Below are 19,057 nucleotides of genomic sequence, written 5' to 3' on the forward strand. Positions count from 1 at the left end.
AACCGAAAAACCACCCCGATTTTTGATGGAATCTGTGCAAGTATGTTTAAAAGTGATAACTTGAATATGCAATTCAAAATTTGATTTTTTTTTCTTTTCAAAAAAGAAAAATTACAATTTTTTTCATTCTGTTCAAGCACTGTTGTGGCTGTGTTTCACACCCCTACTTAAATAAAGATATCGCTTAACGATATCCTATTCAAAAGAAAATTTAAGTTCATATGTGTTTTGATCATCTTGATAAAGATGTATTTCTGCAAAATAAAAAATTTACAGATGCTGATTTTTTATTCTTTCTGGGAAGGTGTCGAGTTTGATAAGATAATTATGATTTTTATGAAAGTACCGATTTGGCAGGTTGATTTTTTTTAAAGTATCTTTAAGCGGTAGTACAATCCACCCGTATTAGGCCTTGGTCATGCTTATGTATTTCTTGATATTTTTTATCGCCATCATTCTCTTTTCTATTTTTTTTCACATTAAGCACTATTTAAAGCATTTAAATCTCTAATGGTCTAACACCAGGGCCGGATTAAGCGTACGTGGGGCCCTACGCCATTCAAATTTTTGGGGTCCTTAGATTTAATTTTTTTCTCATATATTTTTTATTTATTCAAAAATAAAAGTATTTATGTATCTTTTCATTTACAAAAGCATATTTATAATTAAAATAAATAATAATAAATTAAAATTTACTTTATTTTATTAAATTAGAACTAAAAAATAATCATAACATTTTGAAAAAAATTGAAAAATCATTGTTTTTCTTAATTTTTTTAAATTTATTTTCATAAAATCCATTTCAAGGGGGCCCCAGGCCATGGTCCAGTCTGACCTAATGGGTAATACAGCCCCGTCTAACACACATAACATATAATGGTCTAACACAGTTTACATTGTTATCCGTGTATTTTATTGGCCATAAAATCACATGGTATAATCCAGTTTTCAGACATTAACTTCCATATTTTTTTATTGTTTTCACAAGTTATAAAAGTCGGAAAAGTATGGGCTCTTCTCGCAGTCAACCACTTGGTCACTTGGCGTATGATGAGGTGTAGGATTATTTAATTTCATAGTGTTACATATAGCTAAAAATTTTGATTTATAGTGGCTTTTTTCCGTTATAGTAGCTTTTTCTCTTTCAATAATCTGATTTAATCTTCAACTTCTTTATCCTAATGATTACAGTATTTCCATACAGGTCAACACTTAATAATTTGTTTAGAAGAGTGTCCCCAATTCTTGTTTCTTTTGTCGATTTATCGAAGAATATAGATAGGAGAGAAATCCAGCTCTTCCCCTATCTATATATGAGCTGAATAGTAATAAATGATGGAAAATGACCAGTAAAGAGATGCTATACCATGTTTTTTTGTTTTGCTTTTTTAACATTCAAAGAATCAGTATGTGTTGTGGAATAATACAAAAACTCCGTATTATACCCTCTTTATTACCAATATGCATCTTATCTATATTATAATTTTTTAACAAACTAGAAGGCTCTACCCCCCTCCCCTTTTGTTTGCTCTGTTCACCAAACCCAGTGTTAACTTTTTATTTATTTTCTTAAAAGTCTAGGGAAAAAAAGATAGTTCATTAAAAATAATTTGAAGTACAATTTGTTAATATATTATACATAATATACATATAATGATAGGTATACCTAGATTTGAAAAATAATCAACTAATCCTGAAAAAAAATTATTTTAAAAGTATATAGAAATTACGACACAATTAGAATAAAAGGGAATTAATTTTACTCGTTAACTGTATGTAATGATAACCTTATACTTCTACAGTAAAATAATTCAATACATGTGTGCATGATAATGTGCAAGTTTAATGACATATAACCTATTTCCATTTGTCTTAATTGTAAATATGCTAACTAAACATTGTTAGTAAACTAAGCATTGTGTAAAGAACCATAGACAATTATCTTAGTAGTTTTTATTTTTAAGGAAAATTTAAATGTTCCATCACATACATGAACATAGTTTTTACAGGAAATTAGAGGATATTTCCATATTGTGACTAAATCGTGACCATATTGTTTTTATATTGTAACCAACTACAATCGCTAATGAGCCAAATTTGAAATTTTTGTTACAAAAACCTACAGAGGTCTGTAAATTTGTGAGCAAACATCATACTTTTCAAGTTCGTTGGTACTCTTCTGTGATTGTTTTTTTAGTTTGTCGCATGCAGATTATTCTGTAGAGGATCACAATACAGAAATCTTCCTGAAAATTAGAATACACTAACATTTTTCACAAAAATGACAAGAACCACAAGAGTTATTTGGTATCAAGTTAAAAAACCTGGTGACTGAATTGGGCAAAATTATGACCTTAATCTAGCTATCTTGTTCAAGTATTCACCAGCCTCACTGGTAGTTTTCAAAACAAAATAATTGTCCATCAACGACATCAAAGTGCGAACTCTTATGTATTCTTGACCATCACATACCTGTGCCCGCATCTTTAAATCCTCAAAATACTCCATTAGAAACTTCTCCTGCCAATTTGTCAGCGGTTTCTCAATGCAAGCAATAAGTGCAAACAGCCATCTGGCAATCTGTTTGTCCATTCCAATGACCCTAAACCACTTAAGAGTATATTTTAAAAGTTTATTTATTTCAACGTGCGTCAAGTGAAGCACAATGCTTAGCAATGGCAAATGGGCATCTGAATCCGAGAGTGGAGCTAAGTCATAAATTCCCATACATTTTGATATTGGCACTCCAAGGCAAAAAACACAAGTTTCAGCTTCGTTATATAAGGGAATAATGACTGTTTGAGGGAAAGTGATCTTTAACCATTCTTTTTTAGTTTTCAACTCATTGGCTAGATAGGCAAATTCAAAAGCAGCTTTACAAAGCCGGGCAATACTTATTTTTGGCACTTCTGCAGGTTCAACAGGATCCTCTCTACATGACCTGTTAAAATCTAAAAGTGAATTTTCAAGTCTAGACTTGTGAATAAATTCATTTCCATCACCTGGAACTGTATCAAGATCTATATACCTTTGTTGAGGTTCAACATACAAACATCTCTTGCTCAAGTAATCAAATTCACGGTCGCTTAAATACCTGTCTTTTTCCATCTTATCGCTCAGAGTCCGTCGTTTTAGTTTCTTGATTTATTATTTATACTTAGAATAAAAAACATAGAGATTTTAAATTCTAATAACGCTGCTTAACAAACAGATACAAACATATTTACTGCATACATACGAAAATAAACAAACTAGAGACGGCTGATATTTTCTGGAACTGGTATTATGTACCTGATATTAAATTATACCTGTTATAAAAAAACATGATACTTCCAAATACCTGTTCCAAATTTTATGATCTTGCTAAGTACAATATAAACGTAAATGTGGCGAAGCTACCACTACGATTATTAAACATGAATTCACTAGTATATAAGACATGCTAACTCGATTCAATCTTGGGGTACTTTTTGATAGATGAAGGTTGGCATAGTCGAAAGATCCTTTTTCCACATTGGTGACCAGGACATGATATGAACACGCCTACTTCGATGAATGGTACACATTTAAGAGTTCACTTGCTATTTGTGACTGCATCATCGTCCACCTCGCTCTGCTGCTTCTGAGTCTTATTTACACACAACGGGATCCTGCACACACTCGACTGCTAATAGCAACACAGGAGGGACCACCCACACTACCGTGAAGATAATACAGCTCTCACCACAAGTGCTCAAAATCGGGTGAACTTAAAAGCAGCTCTCCCGCTCTTTTGCAAATACTGCAACTAGTGGTATCCGTTCATCGAATTCTGTCCCTGATAAAATCCTGGTGGGGGAGTATTGTGGTATAACTACCATTACGATTATGGGTGGTGTTTTCTACACTAGGAAGCACTGCAAGCTCTTGACTTACTTCTGGGTTACTGTTTTTGGTGTGCTTTGAAATCATTTGGTTCAAAAAGTAATCATTGTGCTTTGAGACTCCCTTGAGTAGTTTTTCTTGTTACCTGATTTATTATTTGTGTTTAAAAGAAGAATAGTTATAAGAATTGTCATTTAAAGACCTGTTATTTCAAGACGTAAGAATCGTCGTTTGAAAAAAAGAATCGTTATAAAACCATGTTAACAACATACCAACTTCGAAATTTAATGATAATTCGTTAAATGAACTTAAACTTGCTGCTCGAACAATATGATTAAGGAAATGTATGATGGTGCGCGGGTTGCATTAAGAGCAAACAGTAATAACGAAGTAAAAAGAGGCTAAATCAGCTCTACTAGAAAAGAGAGTTCTTTCTAAATCTAGCAACCGTGTTACCTTTTATAACAATACATCTCTAAATAACTTAAGTCCCACAGTGGACTGATCGTTAAGACACGGTTCCCAGCCGATCACCGAAGTCAAGCATCACTGGCTGCGGTCAGTGTGCGGGTGGGTGACCACTTGGATAAGTCTGCTTAGGGACTGCGGTATTGGTCCTCGTTAAGCTGTTCTACCGTAAAGTGCTCGACTTCGCGTGCAGGTCGTCAGGCTACTGAAGAGGGGTGATATCCCCTCTGCAGGGGATCAAAATTGTGATGGCATGTCTTCGGATCATCCTCAGGGATGTTTCCCAGACAGTCGCCAATAGTCCATTGTGCAGCTCGAATGCGACGTAAATAAACTACCTACCTAATAACTAAAACGAATTTTCACTTCAAACTCGTCAGAATTACTTAATATCATTAATATCTAATGAAATACAGCAGATTTGAGATCAGAAATTATATAATTTATTTCTTTTATTGAAAACAAAATTATCTGTTTGAAAATATCGCCTCGCAGAATGGATGGTGTTTTCAATAGAAATGTAAACAATAACAATCTCGAGCTCGGGACCTACTCTAGTTCCAGTTAAAAAGTTTGCAGCTGCTTACTACATGTTATTCTGATAGGAGATGTTTTCAAACGGATAATTTTGTTTTCAATAAAAGAAATAAATTAGATAATTTCTGAGCTCAAATCTGCCGTCTTTCATAAGATATTAATTAATTCTGGGGAGTTTGAGTGAAAATGTGTTTTAGTTATTTTGTTATTTATTATTAACCTTCCGTTAGACGCGCGCACCTCACAGGTGCATCTTTACTGCACTTCCACCTCCTTTGCCGTCAATAGATTTTCCCGGGGGACGAGCCTAATGTTATCTTCCTATCTCTGAATTACTCAAAGGTCCGTGTACTCCCGACCTTCGAACATGTCGATGGAGAGTTGCAGCGCTCAAATCACCCACAGGTGCAACGCGACCATTGACCCAAGTATTATGGATATAATATTTTTATGAATTAAATATCTATATTTTATCTTATTTTCTGCCCTACTCAACATAGCAGGTATAAATGGTCAAGCTATGTACGCAAAAAATGGTTACGAAGTGAAAAACCGCAGAATCTTCTTGCGTCAATTAGCTAAACAACTTGTGATGGATGAAATGATCCGACGCAGGAGCAAGAAAAATTTATCTTCAGTACTTCGCTTTCGATTGGAAGAAGAAAACTTCTCAAGCCTCAGAAAATCAAGCCAAGAAAAGAAAATTGTGCGTGCCATGTCAAAAAAAATAAACAAAGAAAAAAAATTATACTCATGCTACTTGCGGAAATCACTTATGTTTGAGTAATGTAACAACAATTTGTAAAGACCTCTTGCAAAAATTCTTATTCACATGAAGGTAGTTTTGCATCAGACAGCCTCTAAGATAATATTTTTATACTAACATGTGATATTGAAATAAGTTGTTCCGATATGCAAGACTCTCAATGTTTTTTTACAATTATACTTTTCTTCGTTTTTCTTTATGTTGTGCAATTATTTGTGATACAGTTTTTTCATATATTTTAGTAATTAAATAAGTTTTTTCATACTTAATCTATCTAAAGAATCTTAAATAGGTAACAATTAACTATTTAAACTAGAATAAATTTCACTTGACTTTAAAAAATTCAAAAACACCTTATAGGTGCAACGCGACTAACCATGTCGGAAACAAGTGCGCGTCTAACGGAAGGTTAAAAAAGGTGACATGGTTGCTAGATTTTGAATAACTCGCTTTTTTGGCAGTCTTGATTTGGCCTCTTTCCATTTGTTTATTACTGTTTGTTCGTGTTGCAAGCTGTCAAGGGCGGCGCCAGTAGGGGGTCAGGGGGGGCAGGAGCACCCCCGTCGGGCATGGCCAGCCCCTCCATCGGGAAAAATTTAAAGTCTCGACGGGAAAATAGTCTGGTCACATTTTTTTTCTCTAAAAAATGTCAAAAATTCATTTACAAATGCCTAATAAAATTTTTTGTAGTTGACATTTTATTTATTTATTTTTAAGAATTAGTAACAAAATTTAGTAATTGTATGTCTATGTAATTGTAGTTTCACTGCACTACTCCTAACTTTGCTCATACATTGTTAAACTAGAGTCCGGATGCGATTAGACATGGTTGAAATTGAAGACTTTTCGAAGACCCATAGAAATCCTTTCCCCTCAAACACATCTTGATTTTCTTGGAAACTTATCTTTCAAACTGCTATTCTTTTTTCTCGAGAACTGAGGAGGGGATAGATAATCACCCCTCTTTACTGGGAGAATAACTAACAAAAGCCTGAGGGACAGAGAGAGAGAGAGGCAGAGGTCCTCTTTACAAATTCTTTTTTATGTAACATGTTTAATGGTTTATGGGATCACATAATTGCTTTGTGAAATTTTCAAGCAAAATGAAAGTAAAAGAATAAAATAAAAAAAATTCAGTTTTAATTTTTTCATTTTTTTAATACTTTTAAATGAGGAAAATCATTTACTTATTCGGATTCAAGGTTTATATTTTAATCAACGCATTAAATAAGCAGTCGGGAAAAAAAAGAAAAACAAACAGTAACAAAATATTTGTAATTTATTTTAATTTTTTTTTGGCAGATTTAATTTATTATTTTTTTTTTATCATTTTCTTAGTAGTAAAAAGATTGTTGATTGATTCAGAGAAACAATTAAACCGTCCGTATTCAATATCTTAAAATATATATTAATCAACATAATAGATTCTCATTGACTTATTTTATGTACAGTGTATGAAATGGAAAAAAAGAACACCTTGATTAACTTTTGATTTAATCGTATATTCACGTATAAAGAGTCAATACCATATTTTTACGAAAAAGAGCATTAAAGCGCATTTTGTTCAGGACAAACATGCAAGTTTGTCAAAAGTTTAGTTTTAGGTTTTTAATTTTCAAAATGCGGAAACAGCCGCAATCTGGAAGATGATAGTGTCCAAAGTTATGGCAAAAAGAGAGATGGAAAGTTTGGGTCCTTTAATTTTAACTTCATACTTCGAGTATTGCGCATTATCTCGAGAACCTCTTGAGTGTATTGAAAAATGTATACATTAAATTACAAAAAAAAAAAAGAGAAAAAAATTATGCACAAATTTTTAAGCAGAAATAATTTTAAATAATTATTTGTTATTTTTTACTAGTTTATTAAATAATAATAAAATATATTGAATTGCATGTTCTACATATTTTTACATCCTTTTAATTTCAAAACACAAACTTTCAGAGCAATCGATCGATTAGTTTCTGAGTTCAAATTTTAAAAACGTCGGTTTGTTTAAATTTCATTTATCTTTAATTATTCAGTCAATTTTATTCAAATTTTGTATTTTACAATTTAAAATTACCTTCCACAAAATAATATAAAAATTTGTATATCTTGCTATTTTATTTTATTCTATCCGTCGTTGAACAGCTGACCTAATTTTCGGGTTTACGACTACTAAAGTTTAGACTACTTAATTTTGAACCAGAGCCATTTTTAAGGATGGGCTCATTGGGCCCTGGCCCAGGGAGCCAGGGCCCCGAGTTCTGATGGGGCCCCCGAAAAGTCTAAAATCTCATTGCATTATTTTTTTTCTTTTTTTCATTTTTTTTTTACTTTAAATTCTAACTCATTTATTATTTATAACTCAAGAGGGCCACCAGATCCCACATTTTTCTTCTTTTTTTAAAGTTTTATTCAGAGATTTATTCAGATTATTTTTTCTTTTTTACATAGTTGGATGCTTTTCAAAACATAATCGAAGTGCTTACAAACATAAAATAATTGTTATTCTTCACTTTTCTAACCAAAAGAGCAATAAAACGCTTTTTCTACTGATGAAAATATCCCCACTTTCGTAGCTACCACCCACAGAGTTGTTAAATAGCCTCCTCACTTTACACTGTGAGAATATGTTTTTAGCTTCTTGATATTGCCTAGGGGCTCTTTTCTCCTAACTTCGGAAATATCAGATATCCACAGAAACACCCTTTTGTTTGATTTCTGGTCATAAATTTCTAAGAAGAAAACATTTCTAGGGCTGTAGATAGGGGGAGGGTCTTGTTAGAATCTGTCTTGAGATTTCCATACTGTCCTTAAATTGGGACTCGTTCAATTCGAATTTTTCTCTCTTACAAAATTTAGAAGATATTTTTTCTAATTTATTATAAAAGCTTTTCTTTCCTTTAATCATCCTAAGTGTTTCAACTAGCATAATTGTTTACTTTATTTAATTATTGTAGTTGATTTAATTCTGTTATTTTTCAAATCAATCGTAAGAGAATGAAATAGGAATTTCTATATCAACTTTTTGTAGGATATTAAGAAGACATAAATCTTTCACATGGAGGTAAGCAAATGTTTCTATTAAATCAATTTTGGTAAATCAATCAAAACGTGAAAGATTTGAGCAGTTTTTTATGTATACATTGAGATTTTTTTGTTTTGTTTATTTATTTAAATGGCGGGCCACTATTCAATTCCCTCTTTGACTGACCTGTTTGCCAAAACTCTTGATTTGGTCTGTTCCGGATAAAATTGATATAACAAATGTAATTTAATTTTAATTTTACTTACTGCTAATAGACAGAAACAACATATGATTTTGTTTAATAGAGCATTGAAATCAAATGATCATCAGCTAAAAAAAATGTTACAACATGAGAAAAAAATTGTCTAAAACTCCTGTATGATCAAATTTTCTATGTTTCCCCTAAATATGAAATATGTTTAATTTGTAATATTATAGTTCGTACACGAAATTAATAAATTTAGTTAGCTTACGATTTTATTGTTTATTGATCATTCTATTTTTAACTCCTTTTTGTTGTTGTTATGTGTTTAAAGTTAATAAGGCTTCTCAATTTTTTCATTAATAAGGCTTTTAAATTTCCTAATCAAAGTCGAAGCAATTTCTTAAAATTATAAATCGAAACTATATATAAAAATTTGACAGCTTTGTTTTTATTTTAACCGTGTGCATTTAATTTAATGAAATAAAAATAAATAAAGGAGTGGAAAAAATGTAAATAAATGACTGAATAAAAAAAAAAACTTCGTTGTCATATCATCTTTTGAATAATTTGAGTATTAATAAGTTATATAAAAATAAGCAAACTTTTAGTTTAAAAGGTAAAAAAAAAATTTGATTTGCCTAAAAGGTAATTATGCTCCATCATTCGATCATGAGACTATTTAATATCTGTTCCTAAGGATCAGAATTCTTTTTCATTTTACTTTATTGTAAAAATGATATATACTTAATATTTTCATGTGATATGCTGTAGTTTTAAATACCTAAGAGATGATTGAAATTGTCAATTCAAAAATCAATTAATATTTAAACAATTAATACGTAAAAAAATAATTGTCGCAAGCAAATTAATATTAAGTAAGAACGAAACAAAAATGATATCAATATATGCTGAATCACTAGTGAGACAGGTGGGATGAACGACATCGAAACCAATATGATTGAATAGTAAAACTAGAAGGTGTTTCTAAAATCCGGAAATCAATCAAGCTTCAATTTTTTTTCTTCTTTTTTTTTGTCATGAAATTTATCAGGGGCTATTCGTTAGATTTCAATATGTGTTATGTTTTTTCATAGATTAAATATTAAACATTAACAAATATTTGTCTTTTAAAACCTTTCACTCTATAATAATTATTAATTCTATAATAATATTATAATAATTATTCTATAATTGTAATTCTAAAACTAATTGCTAATTGATATAAAGCGTTAGTGTGTATATATTAAATGTCTTCCATCGGCGGAACCCCGACATTACGATTAAAGTTTATTAAGGTAATTACGAATATTATAACCTAAAAACAGACTATTTTTAAAATATTTAATTCGAGGAATGTAGATTTTTCCTCGTTTTGCCATTTTCAATCTTAAATAAGGTTTTATATCCGACAGTTAAGTTTGCAGTCCTTGTGTTATATCTTATCTAGTTTTGAATAATTTTTGGTGTATATACTTGTACATAAGCTGAAAATGAATAAGATAAGCCGAATTATGGTTTACTTCTAAATGAACTGATCAATTTGGAAAGCATTTTTCAAGAATGTTAAGTATCCAAATGACTTAATTTATTGAATTTAAAAAAAATTTTAAAAAATATCCGCAAGGCAGGTTTGTATATTTGGGGCTGATGATTATGAAATCTAACACAAAACTGTGAGATCGGGGGCTCTATTCCAGCTGATGGCAGTTTTTAATTATTATTTCTTAATACTGAAAAATGTTTTTCGTATTTTTTTAAGTATGCATGTTAATAACTAGTAATTTAACAATTATTTAAAGAACTGGAAGGCTCCGCTACCTGTTCATTTTGCTCACTAACCCTCGTGGTTGCTTCTGCATTCATTGCAGGTTTAGAGGAAAAATGGTTTATTTCCCTTTTTTTCTACAAAAATTACGATTGAATTACCATTTACATTTTGAAGGTGATTAAATTTAAGTAAATCAATAAAATTGGAAAATTGGTACCTGCCGCAGAGTTATTACTCAATAAAGTTGGACTCAAGGGATAGAGCATTCTCCTCCGAATGAGGTGCACCGAGTTCGAATCCCAGTGATGGCTGAGTGATATGAATTCCACACCCAGCTTTTACCGACCACAGTGCTGATGTGAAATATCCTCAGTGGTAAGCGGATCATTTCTTAGAGTTCCCTTGGTATCAGACTAACCGTAGGAGGATTTCGTGGTTTTCCTCTCCATGTAACTCAAATGCGGGCTATCAAAACTTCCTCCACGAATGCAAAAATTTATTCCACTACTTGATCCTGGAGTTCTCTTGTCTGCTGGATTAGGTTCAAAATTACAAGGCTACGGAATTAAACATTAGTAGTAGTAAGCTCGAATTTTTGGAATTTTTTCTAGTTGTGCATAAATTTTTTATTGTTTGAGTTGCATTGTTTGAGTAGAATATTTAATTGAGAACACTGTAGAATCTTATGATGGATGTGCATATATTGTTTATTTATTCAGATATCACTTTTATATTTTTTCTTTGTTAATATTTGGATCATGATAAATTTTTTATCAGAACAAATATGTCTATGTCATATTAATTATTTTTCGTATATTAAAAATTATTGCTTATTTTCAAAATTATCTTAGCCCCCCTGTCGGGGCATTGCTGACCCCCTGTCGGGCTAAGTCTAGCGCCACTCTTGCAAGCTGTGCACCATCTTACGTTAGTGTTAACACTTTTAGTATTGTAAGCACAAGTATTGTTAGCATTGTAAACATAAGTAATAAGTAATCAAATACATTGTTTACAAGAATCTCAAAACACAATGATGCCAAATGGCTTTAAAATACAACTGAAACAGTAACCCGAAAATTTAGGCAGTCCCGAGCTTGCAGCGTTCCCTAGTGTAGAAAACACCATCCATAAGCTAAAGTATAGTTTGTCTAAAATAAGAACTCCTCCAGACATTCGTCTGGACCTGTGACTGTGGTAACGATGTATGACTTCTTGTGCATTATCACTGTTTTGGAGTGGTTTCGGCTGGGGTTGGTGAGAGGAAAGGAATATCTTACTTAGAGTCCTAGAGTGAAGCTATACCCTCACTAAAATGCGCCATTCTTGTTTCCATAGCACCCGACGACCTCAGACTTTGTGGCGTGAGGAGTTCTTAGCTTAAACGAGCTATAAGCAGCTGTATACTTTCTAGCTAGAAGTAGAGCAGGTCTAAAGCTCGAGATTGTTATTTACATTAATATTGAGAACACCATCCATTAAGCATCAATTCATTAGTATGTAAGACATGCTTGCTTGATTTAATCTTGGGGTACCTTTAGATAGATGAAAGTTGACATAGTCGATAATTATCACCCCACAGTAAACAACAATAATCTCGAGCTCCTAACCTGTTCTACTTCCGGATAGAAAGTACAGCTGCTTACTACAGCTTATTCTGTGAGGCGATATTTTCAAACAGATAATTTTTTTTTTTAATAAAAAAATTATATGGATGGTTGATTGAATCGAAACAATAACTAGCTTTCTGAAACCGGAAAAAAATTTAGAAAACTTCCGGTGTATCCCTTCGCTTATGTTGCGCTTATGAGGCGATGTGTGAAAAAGTTTAATATTCTAAGAAATTTTATTATTGCAAATTTTGCTCAATTGAATGGTGTTTTCTACACTAGGGAACGCTGCAAGCTCCATACCACCAGGTTACTGTTTCAGATGTATTTTAAAGCCATTTGACTCACAACGTGATCATTGTGTTTTGAGATTCTTGCGAACGTGGTATTTGATTACTTATTACTTGTGTTTACAATGCTAAAGGTGCTAACACTAAAGTAAGATCAGCAAGAACTAACAGTAATAAACAAATGGAAAGAGGCCAAATCAGGACTGCCAAAAAAGCAAGTTATTCAAAATCTAGCAACCAAGTCACCTTTTTTAACAATATATCTATAAATAACTAAAACAAATTTTCACTTCAAACTCACCAGAATTACTTAAGGATATTAATATCTTATGAAATACGCCAGATTTGAACTCAGAAATTATCTAATTTACTTCTTTTATTGAAAACAAAATTATCCGTTTGAAAATATTGCCTCGCTGAATAAGCTGTAGTAAGCAGTTGCAAACTTTCTAACCGGAACTACAGCAGGTATAGAGCTCGAGATTGTTATTGTTTACATTTGTATTGAAAACACCATCCATTTACGCAAAATTTTACCAATTATAAGACTTTTCTGTGATTTATAAATTCTAACAGGTTGTGAGCCTAAATAAAATTTAAGAAAATTAATGTCACTACATAAGTGAAGTGTAAGGTTTGCCATGTTTTGAGCTATTTATCCCTTATTGGCTATAATAGTGTAATGTATCGATGTTTATTATTTTTTGAATTCGCGATAGCAAAGCTCGAATACGCCATCTGGGAAAAAGAGGGGTTCCAGGTTTTGACCCTCTCCTCCTCTTTTCAGTTCAGTGCTGGATTACCCATTAGGCCATGGCCTGGGGCCCCCTTAAAATGGATTTTTTTAAATAAAATTTTAAAAAATTAAGAAAAACAATGATTTTTTTTTAAAAAAATAACCCATTTCAAATATATATTAATAAAATACGATAATTTTTTTCTTATTGTTAATCATATTTATTTATAACTTATTTTAGTTATTATTTATAAGTATTATTATAGTTTATGTATTAGAAGAACGGAGCACTCGTTTCCACCATACGAGGGTCCGTTTCAAGTGCTGAGTCGAGGGGAGAAGGTTTTTAGGATTTTTATTCACGGCCGAGAGAGTACGGTAAACGTGGATCGAACAGGACATATTTCCAAAAAACGAATCAACAGCTATGAGCGAATCTACAGAGGAATATACTATCCCAGAACCTGGTGACTTGCCAAAAGAGGTTAAGACACGACCAGGCCGTCGAGTTAAGTTTCAGCAATAAGCTGGAAAAGTCTCGCTAGCGCTGGTAGGGGGCTACTGCAGAGGCTGTTGGTTGCGACAGCTGAGATAGCATGAAAAGCCGAGGTAGAAGGATCGAGTATTGGATCGAAGGTAGGAGGACAAACCGGAATAGTTCCTGCGCGGGTGAATACCGGAGAAGGAGCACAACCGGCGGCCAAGGCAGGGAGTGAAGAGGCTGATGTCCAGTACTTAAGGAGATGACAGTTTGCCTTCGAAAGGGTTGTTGTGCAGCATCCAGACTTCGTACCGATATTCCGTTTCTACCCGGTGACGCCCACCTGCAGTATGAGATGTTTACAATCGAAAGTTTAAGTTTAATTGTTCTTTAATAACAACTTTTAAGTGTTTTTAACGAATAATCTGTTAATTGGAGTTTCTTGGTGGTTTGTTATCTTTTACAATTAAAGAGGATGTACATCTACTAAAGGTTATTATTTGTATTTAATTATGTTTGGATAAAGGAATCTTATAATTGCGTGCAAAAAGTTTTATATTTGGTTTCAAAGTTCTCAAGATATGGTTAAAAATGCAATAAGTAAAATTAACATTAAGGGTGCAAACTTTGGACTGCTCTTTTGACCTAACTATTGCGGCTACATTATTATTTTTACATTTCGGGAATAACATGACTACATGATTTACATTTCGGGAATAAAAAGGTGTGTTTCTTCAGAAAAAGTGCCTTTTGTGTCTGATTTCGTAACTTAAAATATGGTGTGCACTAATTAATTAGCATATTTAAAATCTACCTCTCGAACCATTAAGCTGTGACATTAGACATTATTTCTAGAAAGTGCAGATCTGATCACGAGATCAAAAGTTATTCAGGGTGGTCCTTTTCTTTATTTTGCGCACTGCAGAACTGAAAATCTGATATATTGGATAAGATATAAGGATGATATTTTATAACATGAAATAAAATATATTTTCCCATATTAAAATTAAGCCTGCTCTAAGTAGAATATTGAAAAATAATCACTAATTTAAATTAGTATGATAGATTGTGACTTAATTGTCAACAATATTTCCCTTGCAACAGTATAGTAAAACAACAATATTCACATTAGGTGTGAACATCTGTTTATCAAATTCTTTCGAATATAATTTATATTTTTGTACCTTCTTCTGTATACAACCTGTCCTTCTTACTTTGCTATTTTCTTTATTAGCATAGTAAAATAGTTCATACTTTTTACTTTTAAAAAACTTTTTTACCAAGTTTTTATAATTTCACCGGAGAATGAATTCAGTGGATTCAAATGACAGATACTGTAATTTATATTCTTATATACTGTACGCATGTACATAATTCATTTCTAAGTTTGTATGAATTCATTTGTTAATAAATTGATTTTTAATGCAATGATACTGAAGAACTTTAGTCATATCATATGAGATATAAAAATACATATTACATAACTTTACGTTTGCCTTTTTTCAGGCTCAGTGTTCCCAAACTGAATTTTCATTGCAGATTTAAATTTCTTGTTCACAGCTTTACAAAATTCAACTTGTAGAGTGAGTTTTTTACCCTTGTTGCTTAAAGAAATGCTATTTAAGTTTGTTGATAAAGATAAAGATTATGTAAGTATGAAAATTTGGTAAAGTAATAAGTAAAACAGAATACTATGATAAAAAAAAAGAAATTCAACATGTCAATAATTTTTGTTCTGTAAGCAATGTAAAAAATTTATCTGATTAAAAAGCAATAATACAGTTAAATATTTTTAAACAATATTTTTTACAAGTGTAAAGAAAAACTACTTTGAGTATAGATCCAATGCATTCAAATACTTCAGAAACAATTTTTATTACTACCAGTTTTCACTTTTTGTATATTAATAGAATTTTTTTTTAAAATAAAATATCTTCACTTCATCTGAAAAAAAAAAAAAAAAAACATTGTAACATTTTAATGTAACAGTTTTTAAGGTTTAGAATTGACAGAAAGCAATATCAAAAACATTTTTTTCATCCTAAGTCTTGACTGTAGAATAGAAACATCATAAAAGTCTAATAATTAATAGCTATAAAGGAAAATCCATAAACTTCATTCTTTAAAGAAACACAAAGCTAAATTTATTTCTTGCAAATAAACCTTTAAAAAAATTATGTCTAATATGGTTTGAGGAAAAATCATGATTCATTGAAAAATTAAATGATTTCCAACAATTCTATTGCTCAATAAAAATTCAAATTTGAATACAAAGTATTAATTCTTATAATAAGCAGAGGAGTTGAAAAAAGATATATAAGTAACTGTTATCCTATGGAAATAATGCTAAAATAGTTTTTTGTAATATCCTATAATTTCGTAAATAAGAGTTACAAAGCATTACATTTAAGATAAGAATAGTTAAAAATGTATTTCGAAGCATATGAAATGCAGAATTAAATATGCTCACAAAAAACGATTACTATTATATGCAAATTTAGTTATTTTTATTATAATATTGCTTCATAAATCACTTAATTCAAAATGTTACATTTACAAAAGGAATAGATTCAAGAAGCTAATGCAAGGCAAGAAAAATATTTTGTACATATATGTATAAATAAAAAATAAATAATACAGTTATTTTAAAAGTTATTTGTCAATTAAAATATCTAAAGAATAGGAAAATTTTAAACAAATTGTATAATAAACAATATCTTTCCTTCATTTTAAAAATTGAAAAAAAAAATTGTTATTCTTTTTCTATTTACAAAAAGATTCAAAATTTATTTATAAATACAAAGAAAAAAATATATATTAAATATAAAACCCATAAACAATTATGACATTGAATAATGGGGACATGTGAATCTTTGTTAAATCAAAGAATCATGAAATTTGTATACTTTATAAAAATGACTTAGACAAAAGAAGTATAGAAAGAAATATTAAAAATTCTTTTAATGACAATACATATTTTACAAATTTAAATACTAATATAGTCACAGTTTTTGTACTTAATGTTGCTTAAAAACAGAAAAAAATCATATTTGTTAAAATGAGGACTTTTATATTTCTGTAAAATAAATTTAAAACAACAACCCATAGAGTATTTCAAGAAGCTCTAATAATGAGCACTTTTTTTTGTATTTTTCAAAACAAAACATCAATTCTTTAAATGCTTGGTCTAGTAACAGATCTTTGATATTTTTTAATACAGTCATATTACATCATTGTAATGAGAATCATAATTAGTTATATATACATGTATTTTCATGAACAAGACACATTCACAATTCATTAAAAATAAAAACAAAATAACAGAATATCAACAAATAAAGTTAAGATAACAATCTAAGTATAGAACAGCAGTACAAGGTTGTATTTTAACCTGTACAATTATAGCACAAAGCCTGCTTATTTTTTGTAATTAGTATATACAGCATAAAGGCTAGCATACCACTTCAATTCTATTTAACAAAGAAATGTTACACTTTGAGCAGAAGATTATTTAAAGCTTCTTATGATTTCAATAAGTATTTAGTAATTTGAGTTTTTATCAATTTACCACATTGAGCATAAGAATGAACTCTATAATCATATTGCCTTTGATAATGAACTTAAACCTACATTTATGGCATAAAAAAATTGGCAATCAATGTAAAAATTATTCATCAAGATGAACTAAGTTTCAGGTAAATAGTAACTGATTTAGTTCAGAATATTAACTTTATCTTACAATGAATTTTCGTAATTGTTATTTCATACAGTATTCTAACAAATGTTAAATTATTCAAGCTGACTTTTTAAACTGAATTAATAACAAATTGAGAAATTTTCTGATTGTCAAATTAATCAACTTCGTATTAATATTATCCAAGCACAATAACTTTTAATTTAATTTGTTCATAGAAATATTTTCTAATTAAAAGACTCTTAGCAGTCATGAGATTAACTACAAGCTCTCTGATATTTTGATTTCCTTATTTTCCTCCTCATTTTTTTTTTCTTGTCAATATTTAGAACAATCAGTAGTTCAAATGTCACTGTTAAAAACAAGATTATTTCCAATTTGATGCACGTCAACAAAGTAAGCTCACAACTTGCTAAATTTAAATTATTTCAAAATCTGTTTCTTCAGAATATTAGTGTAATATTATGTGTGAAAAATATATGTATTTTTATAATCATGCAACACTTAACTGACTACATTAAACTCTCGGGTTGCTTGGATTCTGATAGCAATTCGTTCATGTATATAATATAAATTAATTTGAATTTTTGGTTAATCCACAAGATACAAGACATTTAAGAGAAATATATAATTGTTTAACAAATCATTACTCGTGAAACGAATTTAAAAAAATAAGCTCCGACAGTCTTCAATTGCATAACCAGAAAACACTAAACTAGTGGTTCCCAATCTGCATTCAAGCGGATCATAAATTTTATCTGTTCAAAAATTGTTGCAAAAATATAAATCAAAATTAAAAGAAACTATATATTGCTAATTACCTTCTCTGCTTAGCCTAAACATTAAAATCAGCTAACAGATAGAATTTCAAGCAGATATGAAATAATGTTATAGAAATTAAAAGAAAAATGAACTCTATTCATTAGAAAGTCCTGGCAGAATGACTTGTTACTTAAACTAGCAGAGTAATTGGGAAATACCAGTGTGGATTTCAAACGGGCAGAGATCAAATACACAGCATTAGACAAATATTTAAGAAGACAAGAGAATATAGCATAGATACTTTTCATCTCGTTATTGACTTTAGAACAGCTTATGATAGCATCAATAGAGAGAAATTGTATCAGGCAATATCAGGGTTGGGAATCTCTGAAAAATTAACCTCATATGAATGATCCTTAATATAGTAAAATTAGGACCAGAAGTATCAGACGCATCTATATTGAAAGGGAACTGAAAAAGTGGGACTCCCTGTCATGTCATCTGTTTAATATAGCACTAGAGAAGGCAATTAGACTCTGGTATACAAACACAGATCACAATTTTTTGTTAAAACCGTACAACTGCTAGCAGATAATGCTGTGGAAAGAGCTAGAGCAGCTATAATAGAGGCTTTCTGTGCACTCAAGGTAGCAGCAAAATACAGAGGATTATCAGTCAATGATGAAAAAACTAAACTCATGGTAATAACGAACAGAATCACAAATATGCAACCACTGAAAATTAATGAATATGGGCTTGAACAAGTAGCTCAATTTAAATATTTAGGAACAATAGTAAATAATTATAATAATGGCATAAGAATTTAAATCAAAAATACAATCAACATGGCTAACAGATGTTATCAT

The 19,057-nt window shown here is 30.7% G+C and overlaps 1 protein-coding gene across 1 annotated transcript; it reads right to left on the minus strand.

Annotated features, from left to right (window-relative positions):
* Positions 1-1,938: 1,938 nt before the first annotated feature.
* Positions 1,939-3,588, minus strand: LOC139426969 (gem-associated protein 2). The gene has a single exon (XM_071187236.2). The coding sequence runs from the start codon at positions 3,106-3,108 to the stop codon at positions 2,347-2,349; it is 762 nt and encodes a 253-aa protein (XP_071043337.1). The 5' UTR covers positions 3,109-3,588; the 3' UTR covers positions 1,939-2,346.
* Between the last annotated feature and the right edge of the window lie 15,469 nt (positions 3,589-19,057).

This window comes from Parasteatoda tepidariorum, chromosome 11, assembly GCF_982258835.1.
Source record: "Parasteatoda tepidariorum strain Cologne lab strain chromosome 11, Ptep-v5.0, whole genome shotgun sequence".
Classification (NCBI taxonomy): domain Eukaryota; kingdom Metazoa; phylum Arthropoda; class Arachnida; order Araneae; family Theridiidae; genus Parasteatoda; species Parasteatoda tepidariorum.

Bases quoted from the DNA above. Each gene is read 5' to 3' on its own strand.
- LOC139426969 (XM_071187236.2), bottom strand. From the start codon at position 3,108: ATGGAAAAAGACAGGTATTTAAGCGACCGTGAATTTGATTACTTGAGC.